At 47.1% G+C, this 15,934-nt stretch overlaps 1 protein-coding gene across 1 annotated transcript in view; it reads left to right on the top strand.

Moving 5' to 3' along the window:
* LOC124009658 (serine/threonine-protein kinase STK11-like) overlaps nucleotides 1-15,934 on the top strand; it is a 35,762-nt gene continuing 19,828 nt past the window's right edge. The window contains exons 1-6 of the mRNA XM_046321681.1: nucleotides 1-155; nucleotides 1,540-2,510; nucleotides 10,348-10,431; nucleotides 13,707-13,796; nucleotides 14,945-15,077; nucleotides 15,739-15,875. Coding sequence (XP_046177637.1) covers nucleotides 2,227-2,510; nucleotides 10,348-10,431; nucleotides 13,707-13,796; nucleotides 14,945-15,077; nucleotides 15,739-15,875 — 728 coding nt within the window. The 5' untranslated portion in view covers nucleotides 1-155; nucleotides 1,540-2,226. The remainder of the gene's footprint in view (nucleotides 156-1,539; nucleotides 2,511-10,347; nucleotides 10,432-13,706; nucleotides 13,797-14,944; nucleotides 15,078-15,738; nucleotides 15,876-15,934) is intronic.

The raw sequence follows: 15,934 nt of genomic DNA on the forward strand, positions 1-15,934 counted from the left end.
CCTATTGATAGTCAATGGCCTGGAGAGAGGAGAGAGGTAAACAAGATGGCGGCAACCTGATAGCAGCTGCATCAATAATAGCAAACCTCATATTTATGCAGACAGAGACAAATAAAACACTACATAACATCTGTCGATAGAGTCTGGATGTTAAGGTGAGACCCTTTACCACAAAATGCTGACATTTGGCTAGCATATCTACCATTCACTTGAATCTGTATTTAGCCGTTAGCTCCTGCCGGGTAGCTAGGTAGAAAGGATATAACGTCGTTACTGTACTTCTTACTTGCTAGTAACTTTATCCGATTTTGAACATAGCCTAACTACATAGCTAGCTAACGAAACACCCATTGCATACAGTTAGACGAGTTATCTGGTTAGCTAGAATGAAATTGTAAATTCGTGCGAGTTTCGGGAAGATTGGAGTTTGACACCTAGATGAAATTAGTTTTATATAGGATATTCGGGGTTTTCTCTTGTTGATAGCTATTAAACCCAAACATGCCATGACTATGAAGATGGTATATTCTGAATCGGGATGGATGAGAACAATTCACATCTTTAAAAAATAATAGTATGACTTTGGATTTCAATCTTCAATAGCTATTCCACAAAGCGTGCCATGACTATTAAAGATATATTCTGAATCATGGGAGGATGGTCAAAAATCCACAGCTTTTTGGGCTCCTGAGTGGTGCAGTGGTCTAAGGCATTGCATCTCAGTGCAAGAGGTGTCACTACAGTCCCTGGTTTGAATCCAGGCTGTATCACATCCGGCTGTGATTGGGAGTCCCATAGGGCGGCGCACAATTGGTCCAGCATCGCCCGGGGTATGCTGTCATTGTAAATAAGAATTTGTTCTTAACTGACTTTCCTATTTAACTTTTTTATTTATTGATTTGGGGGAGGATTGAAAGCCTGAAGATAAAATAAAACTGTCCATTGTCCCCCGACTCATAGGGGGAGACCTATTGAAATCTGAAATAGTCTAACAAGAAAATAGAGCTGTGGATTGTTCTCAATCCATCCCTGATTCAGAATATATCATTCATGCTTGGTTCAATATCTATTTACGAGAGACTCGAATATCCAATATAAAACACATTTTACCTCTCCTAACGTTGAGGTGTCAAAAGCGTGTTAGCCGGTTAACGAGCTACAGTGAGTTGGGGAAGGTAGCAAGCTTGCTACTGAAATAATCGGCAAATGGCAAAATACCGGAGGCTAGCTAGCTAACTCAGCTTGGTTGCAAGCTTCTTCTTTTTTATGTGCGACAGGCATTCACTGACTGAGTCGTGCAACAGAATCGGCTGTGACATTCTCGATTCGTCCTTGTTTACTTGCGTCGGGAAATATGGATCTTATGGTTTTAGTATTTTGACACCAGACCAGAAAAGTATCCTAAAATGCATAACCAGCCTTGTGGACCTGTAGCTGTCACTCATTTCCTACAAAATTAAAATTTAAAATGTTAGTAGGCAAATATTCCTTGATTGCTGAAAAATGTGACTGTTGATAAGCTACATTTTTGACCCACAGGTTCTCTGGAGCAGTTGCCAACTGGGAAAGACTAGTGAACTCCATAGAAGAGCTGACAAGAAATCTAGGACCCAGAGCATAACCATACTAAAGACTGAAATAACTCATTTAGGTGTGATTGAGTATTTATTGCATCTGCACTTAGATCAAGGCAAACCAATGGTGACCATGGATCGCTACAAGGTTCTATGGCCGTCATGCTTTGCTTGGCTTTGAAACAGGACTGGTTACCTCTCCGTCTGCATGTCGCCATCTCATATCAGATCACAGATGGAGGTGACATGGAGCTAAGCAGCGGAATGTAAACTCAGCCAGACATCCCACTCTGCTCAGTAGCACCTGTCCCACAGCCTGAACTCTCCACAAATCTTTTCACCCTGGAACCTTGGCATCGCTGGGTCTTAGTTAACTACCCCACACCACTCTGGAAACGTTTACAGCGAGCCTACATCTTGTTCCCACGAACTTAAACTAACCTCTGTGTTTACAGACCTACTCTATTACAAGGTAAACTGTTTCTCTCAATGCCCATGCCGGGCTACACCTCCAATGTCACTTAGTGTTTTCTAATTGAACTGTGTCCCTGAGCCACCAGCATACACAGCCCAAGCCAAAGGCTTGAGGTCACAGTCTACTATATTGGACTGTCTGGACACTACACACTACAGTAACTAAGTTGATTTAACCATGAGTGTCGGGGAGCTGCAGCACCTGGACTATCTGACTGAGAATGAGCTGATGGGCATGGACACGTTCATCCACCGCATCGACTCCACAGAGGTGATCTACCAGCCGCGCAGGAAGAGGGCCAAGCTGATCGGGAAGTACCTGATGGGAGACCTGTTGGGGGAGGGCTCCTACGGTAAGGTGAAGGAGATGCTGGACTCTGACACGCTGTGTCGCAGGGCTGTCAAGATCCTCAAGAAGAAGAAGCTCAGAAGGATCCCCAATGGAGAGGCCAACGTGAAGAAGTAAGTAGTGGGGTTTTGGGAGGGAGGGACTGGAAAGAGGGATGGTGGGAGGGATGGAATGGGGGTGGTGATGTGGTGGGTTGCTCTCGTGTCAATGTGTGATTTTTCACTCAGTCTTCATTTGTCTCTTTCGAGCTCCCTCTCTCTTCTTCCCTCTGATTTGCACTCTTGGTCATGCATCGTCAAGCACAATTGATTAACGACTAATGTCACTGCTATTGGATGATTGTCTGGGTGTACTGCTTTAGATGGTCTCTGATTTAAGCGGCTTGCATAGCCTAGTGCTGTATTCACGCCAACAGTGTCGGTTCCCTACAGTGTCTCCCTATGGTTTTCCCTACAGTGTCTCCCTATGGTTTTTCCCTACAGTGTCTCCCTATGGTTTTTCCCTTCAGTGTCTCCCTATGGTTTTTCCCTACAGTGTCTCCCTATGGTTTTTCCCTACAGTGTCTCCCTATGGTTTTCCCTACAGTGTCTCCCTATGGTTTTCCCTACAGTGTCTCCCTATGGTTTTTCCTACAGTGTCTCCCTATGGTTTTTCCCTACAGTGTCTCCCTATGGTTTTTCCCTACAGTGTCTCAGTTTCCCTCCTCCCTATGGTTTTTCCCTACAGTGTCTCCCTATGGTTTTTCCCTACAGTGTCTCCCTATGGTTTTCCCCTACAGTGTCTCCCTATGGTTTTCCCTACAGTGTCTCCCTATGGTTTTTCCCTACAGTGTCTCCCTATGGTTTTTCCCTACAGTGTCTCCCTATGGTTTTTCCCTACAGTGTAGGTTTTCCCTACAGTGTCTCCCTATGGTTTTTCCCTACAGTGTCTCCCTATGGTTTCCCCTACAGTGTCTCCCTATGGTTTTCCCTACAGTGTCTTTTCCTACAGTGGTTTTTCCCTACAGTGTCTCCCTATGGTTTTCCTACAGTGTCTCACTATGGTTTTCCCTACAGTGTAGGTTTTCCCCTACGGTGTCTCCCTATGGTTTTCCCTACAGTGTCTCCCTATGGTTTTCCCTACAGTGTCTCCCTATGGTTTTCCCTACAGTGTCTCCCTATGGTTTTCCCTACAGTGTCTCCCTATGGTTTTCCCTACAGTGTCTCCCTATGGTTTTCCCTACAGTGTCTCCTCCCTATGGTTTTCCCTACAGTGTAGGTTTTCCCTACAGTGTCTCCCTATGGTTTTCCCTACAGTGTCTCCCTCCGGTTTTCCCTACAGTGTCTCCCTCCGGTTTTCCCTACAGTGTCTCCCTATGGTTTTCCCTACAGTGTCTCCCTATGGTTTTCCCTACAGTGTCTCCCTATGGTTTTCCCTACAGTGTCTCCCTAGGTTTTTCCCTACAGTGTCTCCCTATGGTTTTCCCTACAGTGTCTCCCTATGGTTTTCCCTACAGTGTCTCCCTATGGTTTTCCCTACAGTGTCTCCCTATGGTTTTCCCTACAGTGTCTCCCTATGGTTTTTCCCTACAGTGTCTCCCTATGGTTTTTCCCTACAGTGTCTCCCTATGGTTTTCCCTACAGTGTCTCCCTATGGTTTTTCCCTACAGTGTCTCCCTATGGTTTTTCCCTACAGTGTCTCCCTATGGTTTTTCCCTACAGTGTCTCCCTATGGTTTTTCCTACAGTGTCTCCCTATGGTTTTCCCTACAGTGTCTCCCTATGGTTTTCCCTACAGTGTCTCCCTATGGTTTTCCCTACAGTGTCTCCCTATGGTTTTCCCTACAGTGTCTCCCTATGGTTTTCCCTACAGTGTCTCCCTATGGTTTTCCCTACAGTGTTTTGGTTTTCCCTACAGTGTCTCCCTATGGTTTTCCCTACAGTGTCTCCCTATGGTTTTCCCTACAGTGTCTCCCTATGGTTTTCCTACAGTGTCTCCCTATGGTTTTCCCTACAGTGTCTCCCTATGGTTTTCCCTACAGTGTCTCCCTATGGTTTTCCCTACAGTGTCTCCCTATGGTTTTCCCTACAGTGTCTCCCTATGGTTTTCCCTACAGTGTCTCCCTATGGTTTTCCCTACAGTGTCTCCCCCTACAGTGTCTCCCTATGGTTTTCCCTACAGTGTCTCCCTATGGTTTTCCCTACAGTGTCTCCCTATGGTTTTCCCTACAGTGTCTCCCTATGGTTTTCCCTACAGTGTCTCCCTATGGTTTTCCCTACAGTGTCTCCCTATGGTTTTCCTACAGTGTCTCCCTATGGTTTTCCCTACAGTGTCTCCCTATGGTTTTCCCTACAGTGTCTCCCTATGGTTTTCCCTACAGTGTCTCCCTATGGTTTTCCCTACAGTGTCTCCCTACAGTGTCTCCCTATGGTTTTCCCTACAGTGTCTCCCTATGGTTTTCCCTACAGTGTCTCCCTATGGTTTTCCCTACAGTGTCTCCCTATGGTTTTCCCTACAGTGTCTCCCTATGGTTTTCCCTACAGTGTCTCCCTATGGTTTTCCCTACAGTGTCTCCCTATGGTTTTCCCTACAGTGTCTCCCTATGGTTTTCCCTACAGTGTCTCCCTATGGTTTTCCCTACAGTGTCTCCCTATGGTTTTCCCTACAGTGTCTCCCTATGGTTTTCCCTACAGTGTCTCCCTATGGTTTTCCCTACAGTGTCTCCCTATGGTTTTCCCTACAGTGTCTCCCTATGGTTTTCCCTACAGTGTCTCCCTCCGGTTTTCCCTACAGTGTCTCCCTCCGGTTTTCCCTACAGTGTCTCCCTACAGTGTCTCCCTACAGTGTCTCCCTACAGTGTCTCCCTACGGTTTTCCCTACAGTGTCTCCCTACGGTTTTCCCTACAGTGTCTCCCTACGGTTTTCCCTACAGTGTCTCCCTACGGTTTTCCCTACAGTGTCTCCCTACGGTTTTCCCTACAGTGTCTCCCTATGGTTTTCCCTACAGGTTTTCCCTACAGTGTCTCCCTACGGTTTTCCCTACAGTGTCTCCCTACGGTTTTCCCTACAGTGTCTCCCTACGGTTTTCCCTACAGTGTCTCCCTACGGTTTTCCCTACAGTGTCTCCCTACGGTTTTCCCTACAGTGTCTCCCTACGGTTTTCCCTACAGTGTCTCCCTACGGTTTTCCCCTACAGTGTCTCCCTACGGTTTTCCCTACAGTGTCTCCCTCCCTACAGTGTTTTTTTTCCCCTACAGTGTCTCCCTACGGTTTTTCCCCTACAGTGTCTCCCTACGGTTTTTCCCCTACAGTGTCTCCCTACGGTTTTCCCCTACAGTGTCTCCCTACGGTTTTCCCCTACAGTGTCTCCCTACGGTTTTCCCCTACAGTGTCTCCCTATGGTTTTCCCCTACAGTGTCTCCCTATGGTTTTCCCCTACAGTGTCTCCCTTTTCCCCTACAGGTTTTCCCCTACAGTGTCTCCCTATGGTTTTCCCCTACAGTGTCTCCCTATGGTTTTCCCCTACAGTGTCTCCCTATGGTTTTCCCTACAGTGTCTCCCTATGGTTTTCCCTACAGTGTCTCCCTATGGTTTTCCCTACAGTGTCTCCCTATGGTTTTCCCTACAGTGTCTCCCTATGGTTTTCCCTACAGTGTCTCCCTATGGTTTCTCCAGTGTCTCCCTGGTTTTCCCTACAGTGTCTCCCTATGGTTTTCCCTACAGTGTCTCCCTATGGTTTTCCCTACAGTGTCTCCCTATGGGTTTTCCCTACAGTGTCTCCCTATGGTTTTCCCTACAGTGTCTCCCTATGGTTTTCCCTACAGTGTCTCCCTATGGTTTTCCCTACAGTGTCTCCCTATGGTTTTCCCTACAGTGTCTCCCTATGGTTTTCCCTACAGTGTCTCCCTATGGGTTTTCCCTACAGTGTCTCCCTATGGGTTTTCCCTACAGTGTCTCCCTATGGGTTTTCCCTACAGTGTCTCCCTATGGGTTTTCCCCTACAGTGTCTCCCTATGGGTTTTCCCCTACAGTGTCTCCCTATGGGTTTTCCCCTACAGTGTCTCCCTATGGTTTTTCCCCTACAGTGTCTCCCTATGGTTTTCTTCCAATACACCAAGGAACTTGTAACTCTCGACCTGCTCCACTCCAGCACCTATTATTTTACAATGAAGTGCTATCTTTTATTTGTAGTATGTTTAGAAGAAATAGATTACACCCTTGCAGACACACTCAATTTCATTGGGAGGTTTTATTTGTGGTGACTTGATATGTGCATATTTGTGTCCCTAATCTGGCCTAGGTTGTTTAATTTGTTGCAGTGCTCAATTAGTTTTTCTCTAACCCCTAACATTAGTTCTAGGACATATTAAAAGACAAAGTACTCTCCTCTTCCAATATAGCCCTCTCCTCTTCCAATATAGCCCTCTCCTCTTCCAATATAGCCCTCTCCTCTTCCAATATAGCCCTCTCCTCTTCCAATATAGCCCTCTCCTCTTCCAATATAGCCCTCTCCTCTTCAATATAGCCCTCTCCTCTTCCAATACATGGCAGAGCCATAGTTGACTATTTAAAGGCCTGCATCAGTGCAGCCCTTCTTCCCATGATGAAAACGCAGTAATGTTCTCCATTACTGTTCATTCGTCTCATGTTTGTTTTGTTGATCCAAACTCACACGTTGCTCATTCATATTGGGATTTCATTCTTACAGTGTAGGACAGATCCATGTGTTTAAAAAAATGGTTTTGCTATGGGCTTAACCCTCAACCCTCCACTGGTTTTATTCCCAGCATCATCGTGACCCAGAGCCACATACTTTCCCCTCTAATGGAGACTGAAGTTGTACGGCCGTTGTTTATTTCCTTGATTCTCTTTCTCTCTTCTTTCTCAATTCAAATGGCTTTATTGGCATGGGAAACATTGTCAAAGCAAGTGAAATAAATAATTAACAAAAGTGAAATAAACAAACACTACTCTCACAAAAGTTCCAAAGGAATAGACATTTCATATTCTCTCTCTCGTCAGTCTCTTTCTATAAATAGTTTTCCTCCATCCTCCCTTTCACATGGGCAGCCAAGGTTTTAATCACACAATGGAGTTTATTTAATATTCTTCTGTGATGTGCGAGCTTACTGTGAAATGATTTCCCACTGAGGGGAAGTGTTTAGAGATGGATGAACAACTTAGTTTAGGTTGCTTTACTGTAAATCGCAGGGTCTCAGTACATATTTGAGGCTTTTGTAGAAAACCTTTGCTGTAACAGTGCGCGTTTTATTGGTTTGGGTTGCTGTAACAGTGCACGTTTTATTGGTTTGGGTTGCTGTAACAGTGCACGTTTTATTGGTTTGGGTTGCTGTAACAGTGCACGTTTTATTGGTTTGGGTTGCTGTAACAGTGCACGTTTTATTGGTTTGGGTTGCTGTAACAGTGCACGTTTTATTGGTTTGGGTTGCAAGTTCTGGTTTGGTTTGATTCAATTACTCTTTTGAATGTGATTACACTGACTTGATTATGTTAAAATGTTGTCTAGGCTACCCACTGCCAGTGTTATGGAGAATGCAATTCTCTTGTCTTGCATCATACTCACACCCTCTTTATCTAAACAAAGCTTCCCCTAAAACTAAGCCTCCTCCTGTGCGTCAGGGTTGGAGTTGTTGTGTAGCCGACATACTCGAGTTTCTCACACTGTTTTGGTGGAAACAGACTAGTACGCCTGTAATATGTTTGTGCATGTCTGTGTAGGTGGGCCCTATCCTATGAGTTTGAGCCTGTGTGAGAGCCTTCCCAAGCCTTATAAGGCTCTGGATGCCACAACAGTACTACCCTTAGCCCCTCTCCTCTCTCTCTACACTCACAGCAGCCATCACTTAGCATTCCTGTTTGCCAAACACTTCCTTCTTACACTGCCCGGGGTTGCCACGGGGATAGGTACACTCACACTATGACCACTCCTGTTGCTTGGGCAACGCCTCCGGAAGGCTGAGCCCTGGTTTGGAATGCCCCACACACACACACACACACACACACACACACACACACACACACATCCCTCTGGACTAGAACTCCTGAGCGGGGGAGGTGTGTTCATTGAGTGATTTCATTGGACGACAAGCATGTAAGATTCAACAAGTTTGTTGTCATAATGAATTAACCGAAAAGGTAATGTAGCCGAAGCCATGTCGACGCTATTTTTGTAGTCAGTCGATAAATAGTAAACAAGTTTTGTAAAATTGCAAGTTTCCGTCCTCCTGGACCATCCCACAGAGGGATATTGGATCCACTGCAGATAGACTCTCTCTATGCAGCAGACACGGTGCTTTTAGAGAGCAAAAAGCTGACACTCTGATTTCTGTATTTTCTTAGAAAACAGCATTGCTGCTCACTCGTTGAATGCGGAATGTTTTTAACCTTGAATGGGATAGATGATACTGCAAAGGTTTATCAATTGCCTTTTTAGTACTAGGAAGTGAAGTGACCACAATTCTCATACACATAGGCTTATATTTACAGCACCGATGGTAAAGCAACACAATAACTCATTTTGATTGGTCGTGCTGCTCTTTACTAGTATGACTAAAGTTCGTTTTCTTTTCCATGTTCTCCACGACGTGTGCAATACATTTTATTTTGCAATAGTGTTAGTCCATTTTGATGTGTGTGGCAGTGTGCATGTGGGATGTCTCTCTGACTCTCTCGGTAGTGATGCAGTAGTAGTGTGTAAAGCAGAGGACTGGGCCAGCCTGTGACTGCAGGCTAAGATGACATAAACGGGCACCATACAGAGTGATCTACAGTACAGTGTATAGAGACTGACAGTTCAGACTAGAGAAAGAGGGTGTGTGTGTTTGTCCTCCTCATTATTATTTTAATGGAACTCAGTCCGGCTTTAAACTTACTCTTGAAAGTTGTAATAGTAGAATGTTTAAGTGCAATATAGAAATTGTCATATCACCAGTTCCTCTTGTCATGTCCATCATTACAGACCTCAGAGAGAGATTTCTAATCCGAAAGGTGCACATCAACTAGCTCATGTTAGCTGACATTTTAATTATTTCGTTTTTTTTAGCCCATAGATATAGTTGTAATTTTAGTCACTGAAATACACCCTGAATACACATTAGACATGGCAATATGTATAGAATTGCAAGAAACTAGCTTTAAAACTGCAACATTTTATTTGTGTAGAATTGCAGGAAATAAGCTTTAAACCTGCTAAATTCTCTCCACCAACAACAAGGGTGTGAACAGTGAGTCATGAACGGGTGCTCGTGCCCATAGAAATAGATGTGGTGCGTACAGGGGGTGTTCCCTAATGCTGGAAGGGGGCCTCGAGTGGGAAAGTTAGTGAATCCTTGCCCTACATGGTGCTTCAATACACCGTGGGCATCCCCATGCTGTGCTGTGGCACGCTGGCTTAATTCACTTATTACGACACCTAAGATTACCCTAAGAGGAGAAATTGTACTCATGAAAATTCCCTTTCAAATGTAGCTGACATTTCCTTCCTTCCCATTTGAATGGCATGGTGAATTTAAACACCTAGAGGATTGGTTTTAAAAACCAGGCCGCTATGGGGATGTTCTCTGTGATCTAGACTAAAACATATACACACTGCCGTGTGTGTGTGCGCCCTTCATGCACTGGCTGTATTCATTAGTGGCAGGCAGGCAGGCAACTCTGTAGCAGCTCTCAGATGAATGTGGAGTCTCCTGGGGGTTTGTCGTGGTGGTGCTGGGGGGTGACTCTAAACTCCCTTTCCAAGGTCAGTTCACAGAGATGTGTCTATACTGAGCTTGTTGCTATAGCCACACTAATGTGTCATTCCCAGTTCCTTTCTCATTTATTTTTCAGATTTGTGATATTTAGGCAAAGACCAAAGTCACACTCTTTATCATACAAAGTGATTTGAATTAGTTTTATTTCACCAATGTTTTAGTTGTGATGGATGGTTGAATTTGTAACTTTTGTGTTTCAGGGAGATCCAGCTGCTCCGGAGACTTCAGAACAAAAATGTGATCCATTTGGTGGACGTGTTGTACAATGAAGAGAAGCAGAAAATATATTCTTTCTTCGTGTGTGTGTGTGTGTACATTTTAAGCACCATTAGTGTGTGTGTGGAATGTTTGTAAATTGATGAGGGTGGAAAGATTTCCTTATGAATTGTCTACTCCCCTACTTCCTCTCTGTTAAAGTGAACTCTGACACTGCAGACTCTCCTAGCTGTGTGTGTGCCCCTCTATCCTGCAGCAGTGGAGAGAATCTTGATGCAGACATAACGAAGCAACTAATACTGTCATGCCCAGGCATTGCCTGTCTGCAAATGCTCTTTCTCCTCCTCTCACTGTCTGCACACACTCTTGCTGCTCCTCCTCCTCTCTCTGTCTGCACACACTCTTGCTGCTCCTCCTCCTCTCTCTGTCTGCACACACTCTTGCTGCTCCTCCTCCTCTCTCTGTCTGCACACACTCTTGCTGCTCCTCCTCCTCTCTCTGTCTGCACACACTCTTGCTGCTCCTCCTCCTCTCTCTGTCTGCACACACTCTTGCTCCTCCTCCTCTGTCTCTGTCTGTCTGCTGCTCCTCCTCCTCTCTCTGTCTGCACACACTCTTGCTGCTCCTCCTCTCTCTGTCTGCACACACTCTGTCTGTCTGCACACACTCTTGCTGCTCCTCCTCCTCTCTCTGTCTGCACACACTCTGCTGCTCCTCCTCCTCTCTCTGTCTGCACACACTCTTGCTGCTCCTCCTCCTCTCTCTCTGCACACACTGTCTGTCTGCACACACTCTTGCTGCTCCTCCTCCTCTCTCTGTCTGCACACACTCTTGCTGCTCCTCCTCCTCTCTCTGTCTGCACACACTCTTGCTGCTCCTCCTCCTCTCTCTGTCTGCACACACTCTTGCTGCTCCTCCTCCTCTCTGTCTGCACACACTCTTGCTGCTCCTCCTCTCCTCTCTCTGTCTCCTCTCTCTGTCTGCACACTCTTGCTGCTCCTCCTCCTCTCTCTGTCTGCACACACTCTTGCTGCTCCTCCTCCTCTCTCTGTCTGCACACACTCTTGCTGCTCCTCCTCCTCTCTCTGTCTGCACACACTCTTGCTGCTCCTCCTCCTCTCTCTGTCTGCACACACTCTTGCTGCTCCTCCTCCTCTCTCTGTCTGCACACACTCTTGCTGCTCCTCCTCCTCTCTCTGTCTGCTCTTGCTGCTCCTCCTCCTCTCTGTCTGCACACACTCTTGCTGCTCCTCCTCCTCTCTCTGTCTGCACACACTCTTGCTGCTCCTCCTCCTCTCTCTGTCTGCACACACTCTTGCTGCTCCTCCTCCTCTCTCTGTCTGCACACACTCTTGCTGCTCCTCCTCCTCTCTCTGTCTGCACACACTCTTGCTGCTCCTCCTCCTCTCTCTGTCTGCACACACTCTTGCTGCTCCTCCTCCTCTCTCTGTCTGCACACACTCTTGCTGCTCCTCCTCCTCTCTCTGTCTGCACACACTCTTGCTGCTCCTCCTCCTCTCTCTGTCTGCACACACTCTTGCTGCTCCTCCTCCTCTCTGTCTGCACACACTGCTGTCTGCACACACTCTTGCTGCTCCTCCTCCTCTCTCTGTCTGCACACACTCTTGCTGCTCCTCCTCCTCTCTCTGTCTGCACACACTCTTGCTGCTCCTCCTCCTCTCTCTGCACACACTCTTGTGCTCTTGCTGCTCCTCCTCTCTGTCTGCACACACTCTTGCTGCTCCTCCTCCTCTCTCTGTCTGCACACACTCTTGCTGCTCCTCCTCCTCTCTCTGTCTGCACACACTCTTGCTGCTCCTCCTCCTCTCTCTGTCTGCACACACTCTTGCTGCTCCTCCTCCTCTCTGTCTGCACACACTCTTGCTGCTCCTCCTCCTCTCTCCGTCTCCTCTCTTGCTGCTCCTCTCCTCTCTCTGTCTGCACACACTCTTGCTGCTCCTCCTCCTCTCTCTGTCTGCACACACTCTTGCTGCTCCTCCTCCTCTCTCTGTCTGCACACACTCTTGCTGCTCCTCCTCCTCTCTCCGTCTGCACACACTCTTGCTGCTCCTCCTCCTCTCTCTGTCTGCACACACTCTTGCTGCTCCTCCTCCTCTCTCTGTCTGCACACACTCTTGCTGCTCCTCCCTATCTTACATGGGTCATAACCAGTAACCAGTAAACAATTGAGCCCTTCCACCCATGTTTGGTTTTCTTGGGAGTAATAGCCTGCATATTTTACACAGAGCTCAGTATACCGACACAAACGCTGGCATCTTGTATAGGATACATGTTAGTCTTTTAACAGATGCTCTTATCCAGAGTGATTTACTTAGTGCATTCATCTTAAGGTGGCTAGGCAAGACAACCACTTCAGAATAGAGTGACTGATTCATCACACTTCTCTTCCCCTACCATATCTACCTAGAGGTTTTCTTGCTAAGATGATGTCACATTGATTATGAGCCAAACGATTATACAGCTGCGGCCAAATATATTGGCACCCTTGCACTTTTCTTAAAGGGATACTTCGGGATTTTGGCAAGTAATTATATACTTCCCCAGAGGCTCTTTAGTGTAATTACTGAAAGGCTATCGACTTCCAGTCATTTCTCTAATGCTAGTTCAAATTTGAGCTAAAGCTAGATAGCGACTTCTTTCAAACTGCAAGTGACATGAAAGTGGTATCCAAGAGTTCCTCTGGGGAAGTAAATAAGCTTCAATGCCACAATCCAGAAGTATTCCTTGTGATAATATGGTCACCACACCTTGTTAACAGATTTTCAACATGGCAGAACCACATTTTTCTAAACTTTGATTGGCACCCCAGAGATAGTACTTGGTTGCACAGCCTTTTGCCAACATATAGCTGCCAACAAATGCTTCTTGTAGCTGTCAATGAGCTTGCTGTGTAGCTTTTCTACTCTTCAGCAGCAGATTGCTCTGCTCGAGTTCTTCAACGTTTGAGGCTGCCCTCCGACTGCTGTTTCCAGATCTCCACAGGTTATGGACAGGATTGAGATCTGGACTTTCACTGGCCACTCCAGAAAAGCGCCAATGTTTTTGTCCGTAACTGTATCTTGTTTTTGCCTTTTTATACATCTTTCTTGTTCAAAGAACTCAAATTGATACTTGCTTAAAGCCTTGGAGAAACCCACCTAAACAAATAAAACGAGACATATTTAGTTGATGTCCCACTGAGCCAGTAACTTTAAATGCATTATGTACAAGGAAAATATATTTCCTTTTCTGTTGTGTTTTAATATGGCAGTTTGTTTGTTTAGTGTGTAAATGCTTTTCAATAGTGTGTTGTTTTGAGTATTCCCTTGACTCCCTGTCTCACGTATATGGTGATGGAGTATTGCGTATGTGGGATGCAAGAAATGCTGGACAGCGTCCCAGAGAAAAGATTTCCAGTATTTCAAGCTCACGGGTAAGTTTCTCGCCAGCTCGCTCTATCCTCTCGCCCCGCTCTCGCTCTATCCTCTTGCCCCTCTCTCGCTCTGTCCTCTTGCCCCTCTCTCGCTCTGTCCTCTTGCCCCTCTCTCGCTCTGTCCTCTCGCCCCTCTCTCGCTCTGTCCTCTCGCCCCTCTCTCGCTCTGTCCTCTCGCCCCTCTCTCGCTCTGTCCTCTCGCCCCTCTCTCGCTCTGTCCTCTCGCCCCTCTCTCGCTCTGTCCTCTCGCCCCTCTCTCGCTCTGTCCTCTCGCCCCTCTCTCGCTCTGTCCTCTCGCCCCTCTCTCGCTCTGTCCTCTCGCCCCTCTCTCGCTCTGTCCTCTCGCCCCTCTCTCGCTCTGTCCTCTCGCTCTGTCCTCTCGCTCTGTCCTCTCGCCCCTCTCTCGCTCTGTCCTCTCGCCCCTCTCTCGCTCTGTCCTCTCGCCCCTCTCTCGCTCTGTCCTCTCGCTCTGTCCCCTCGCCCCTCTCTCGCTCTGTCCCCTCGCCCCTCGCTCTGTCCCCTCGCCCCTCTCTCGCTCTGTCCCCTCGCCCCTCTCTCGCTCTGTCCCCTCGCCCCTCTCTCGCTCTGTCCCCTCGCCCCGCTCTCGCTCTGTCCCCTCGCCCCGCTCTCGCTCTGTCCCCTCGCCCGGCTCTCGCTCTTTCCCCTCGCCCGGCTCTCGCTCTGTCCCCTCGCCCCGCTCTCGCTCCTCTCTCGCTCTGTCCTCTCGCCCCTCTCTCGCTCTGTCCCCCTGCTCTCTTGCCCTATCGCTTCTCTCTCTTCCCACTGCTATTATTAGTGTGTGCTTCTATGCAGAGCCTACTCCCAGACTAAGTTTAGGGCCAGTATCTAACAGGACTGCAAAGCTCTCCATTGCAGGAATACCTGGTCAATGGACAAATCCCCAGCTGTTAGATGACTGGTGCAGATAGGGTGTTTACACTGATTTATAGCCACACATTTGAATAAAACACATTAAATTGCTTGGATTGATACGTCATGTATGGCTGAATTCACACTCTTCTCACTGATGTTGAGGGATTTATGCAAAATAGAAACGTATGCACAGATCTCAAGTTAGACTACATTAGCTCTATGGTGAATCCTGTCTGTCGTGTCTCTGTCTTTCTGTCTGTGTGTGTCTCTCTCAGGTACTTTTTACAGCTGTTAGATGGTCTTGAATATTTGCACAGCCAGGGAATCGTTCACAAAGACATTAAACCAGGGAATCTGCTGCTGACCACCGACGGCACGCTCAAGATCTCAGACCTGGGCGTGGCAGAGGTGAGAGGTCAAATATAATTAACCTGTATTACCAACTATTAGGGACATACAGATAACTGCCAAACTAAAGGCTCTGTTCAGGTGTGGGGTCTGTTTTCCTGGCATGGTTAAGGTCCACTCAACCCCTTAGAGGGCAAGGTAAACACTAATACATACACAGCCATTCTGAGTGATCACCTTAAGCCCTATGGTGATTAGTTTCTATCCTGATGAGTGGTTTCTTCTAGGATGACAATGCCCCTACAGGGCACAAGTGGTCACTGAATGGTTTGATGAGCATGTAAACCATATGCCATGGCCGTCTCAGGCACCAGATATAAACACTTCTAGGAGATTCTGGAGCGGCGCCTGAGACGGCGTTTTCCATCAACAAATGATGGAATTTCTCGTGGAATAACTGCGTCGCATCCCTCCAATAGAGTTCCAGACACTTGTAGAATCTATGCCCAAGGCACATTGAAGCTGTTCTGGATCTTGTTGGCTCAATGCCCTGTTGACACTTTTTAGGTGTTTCCTTTTATTTTGGCAGTTACCTGTACATGTTCTTAACTAATGTGTGCAGACAGCATTCTTCACTCTCTCTGAGTGGTCATGCTGATTGTGAGCTTGTTTTTTCTCCCTACCTCGCTCTTATATATATTCTTCCCCCTCTCTCCGCCAGGCTCTGCACCCGTTTGCAAAGGATGACACGTGCCGTACAAGTCAGGGCTCGCCAGCGTTTCAGCCCCCCGAGATCGCCAACGGCCTGGATACGTTTTCAGGGTTCAAAGTGGACATCTGGTCCGCAGGTGTCACACTGTGCGTAATGGCTATTGCACTGTCCACACCCCCTCTGACCATGACCCCCACCCCCCTGA

This window comes from Oncorhynchus gorbuscha, linkage group LG22 (genome assembly GCF_021184085.1).
Source record: "Oncorhynchus gorbuscha isolate QuinsamMale2020 ecotype Even-year linkage group LG22, OgorEven_v1.0, whole genome shotgun sequence".
NCBI classification, from domain to species: domain Eukaryota; kingdom Metazoa; phylum Chordata; class Actinopteri; order Salmoniformes; family Salmonidae; genus Oncorhynchus; species Oncorhynchus gorbuscha.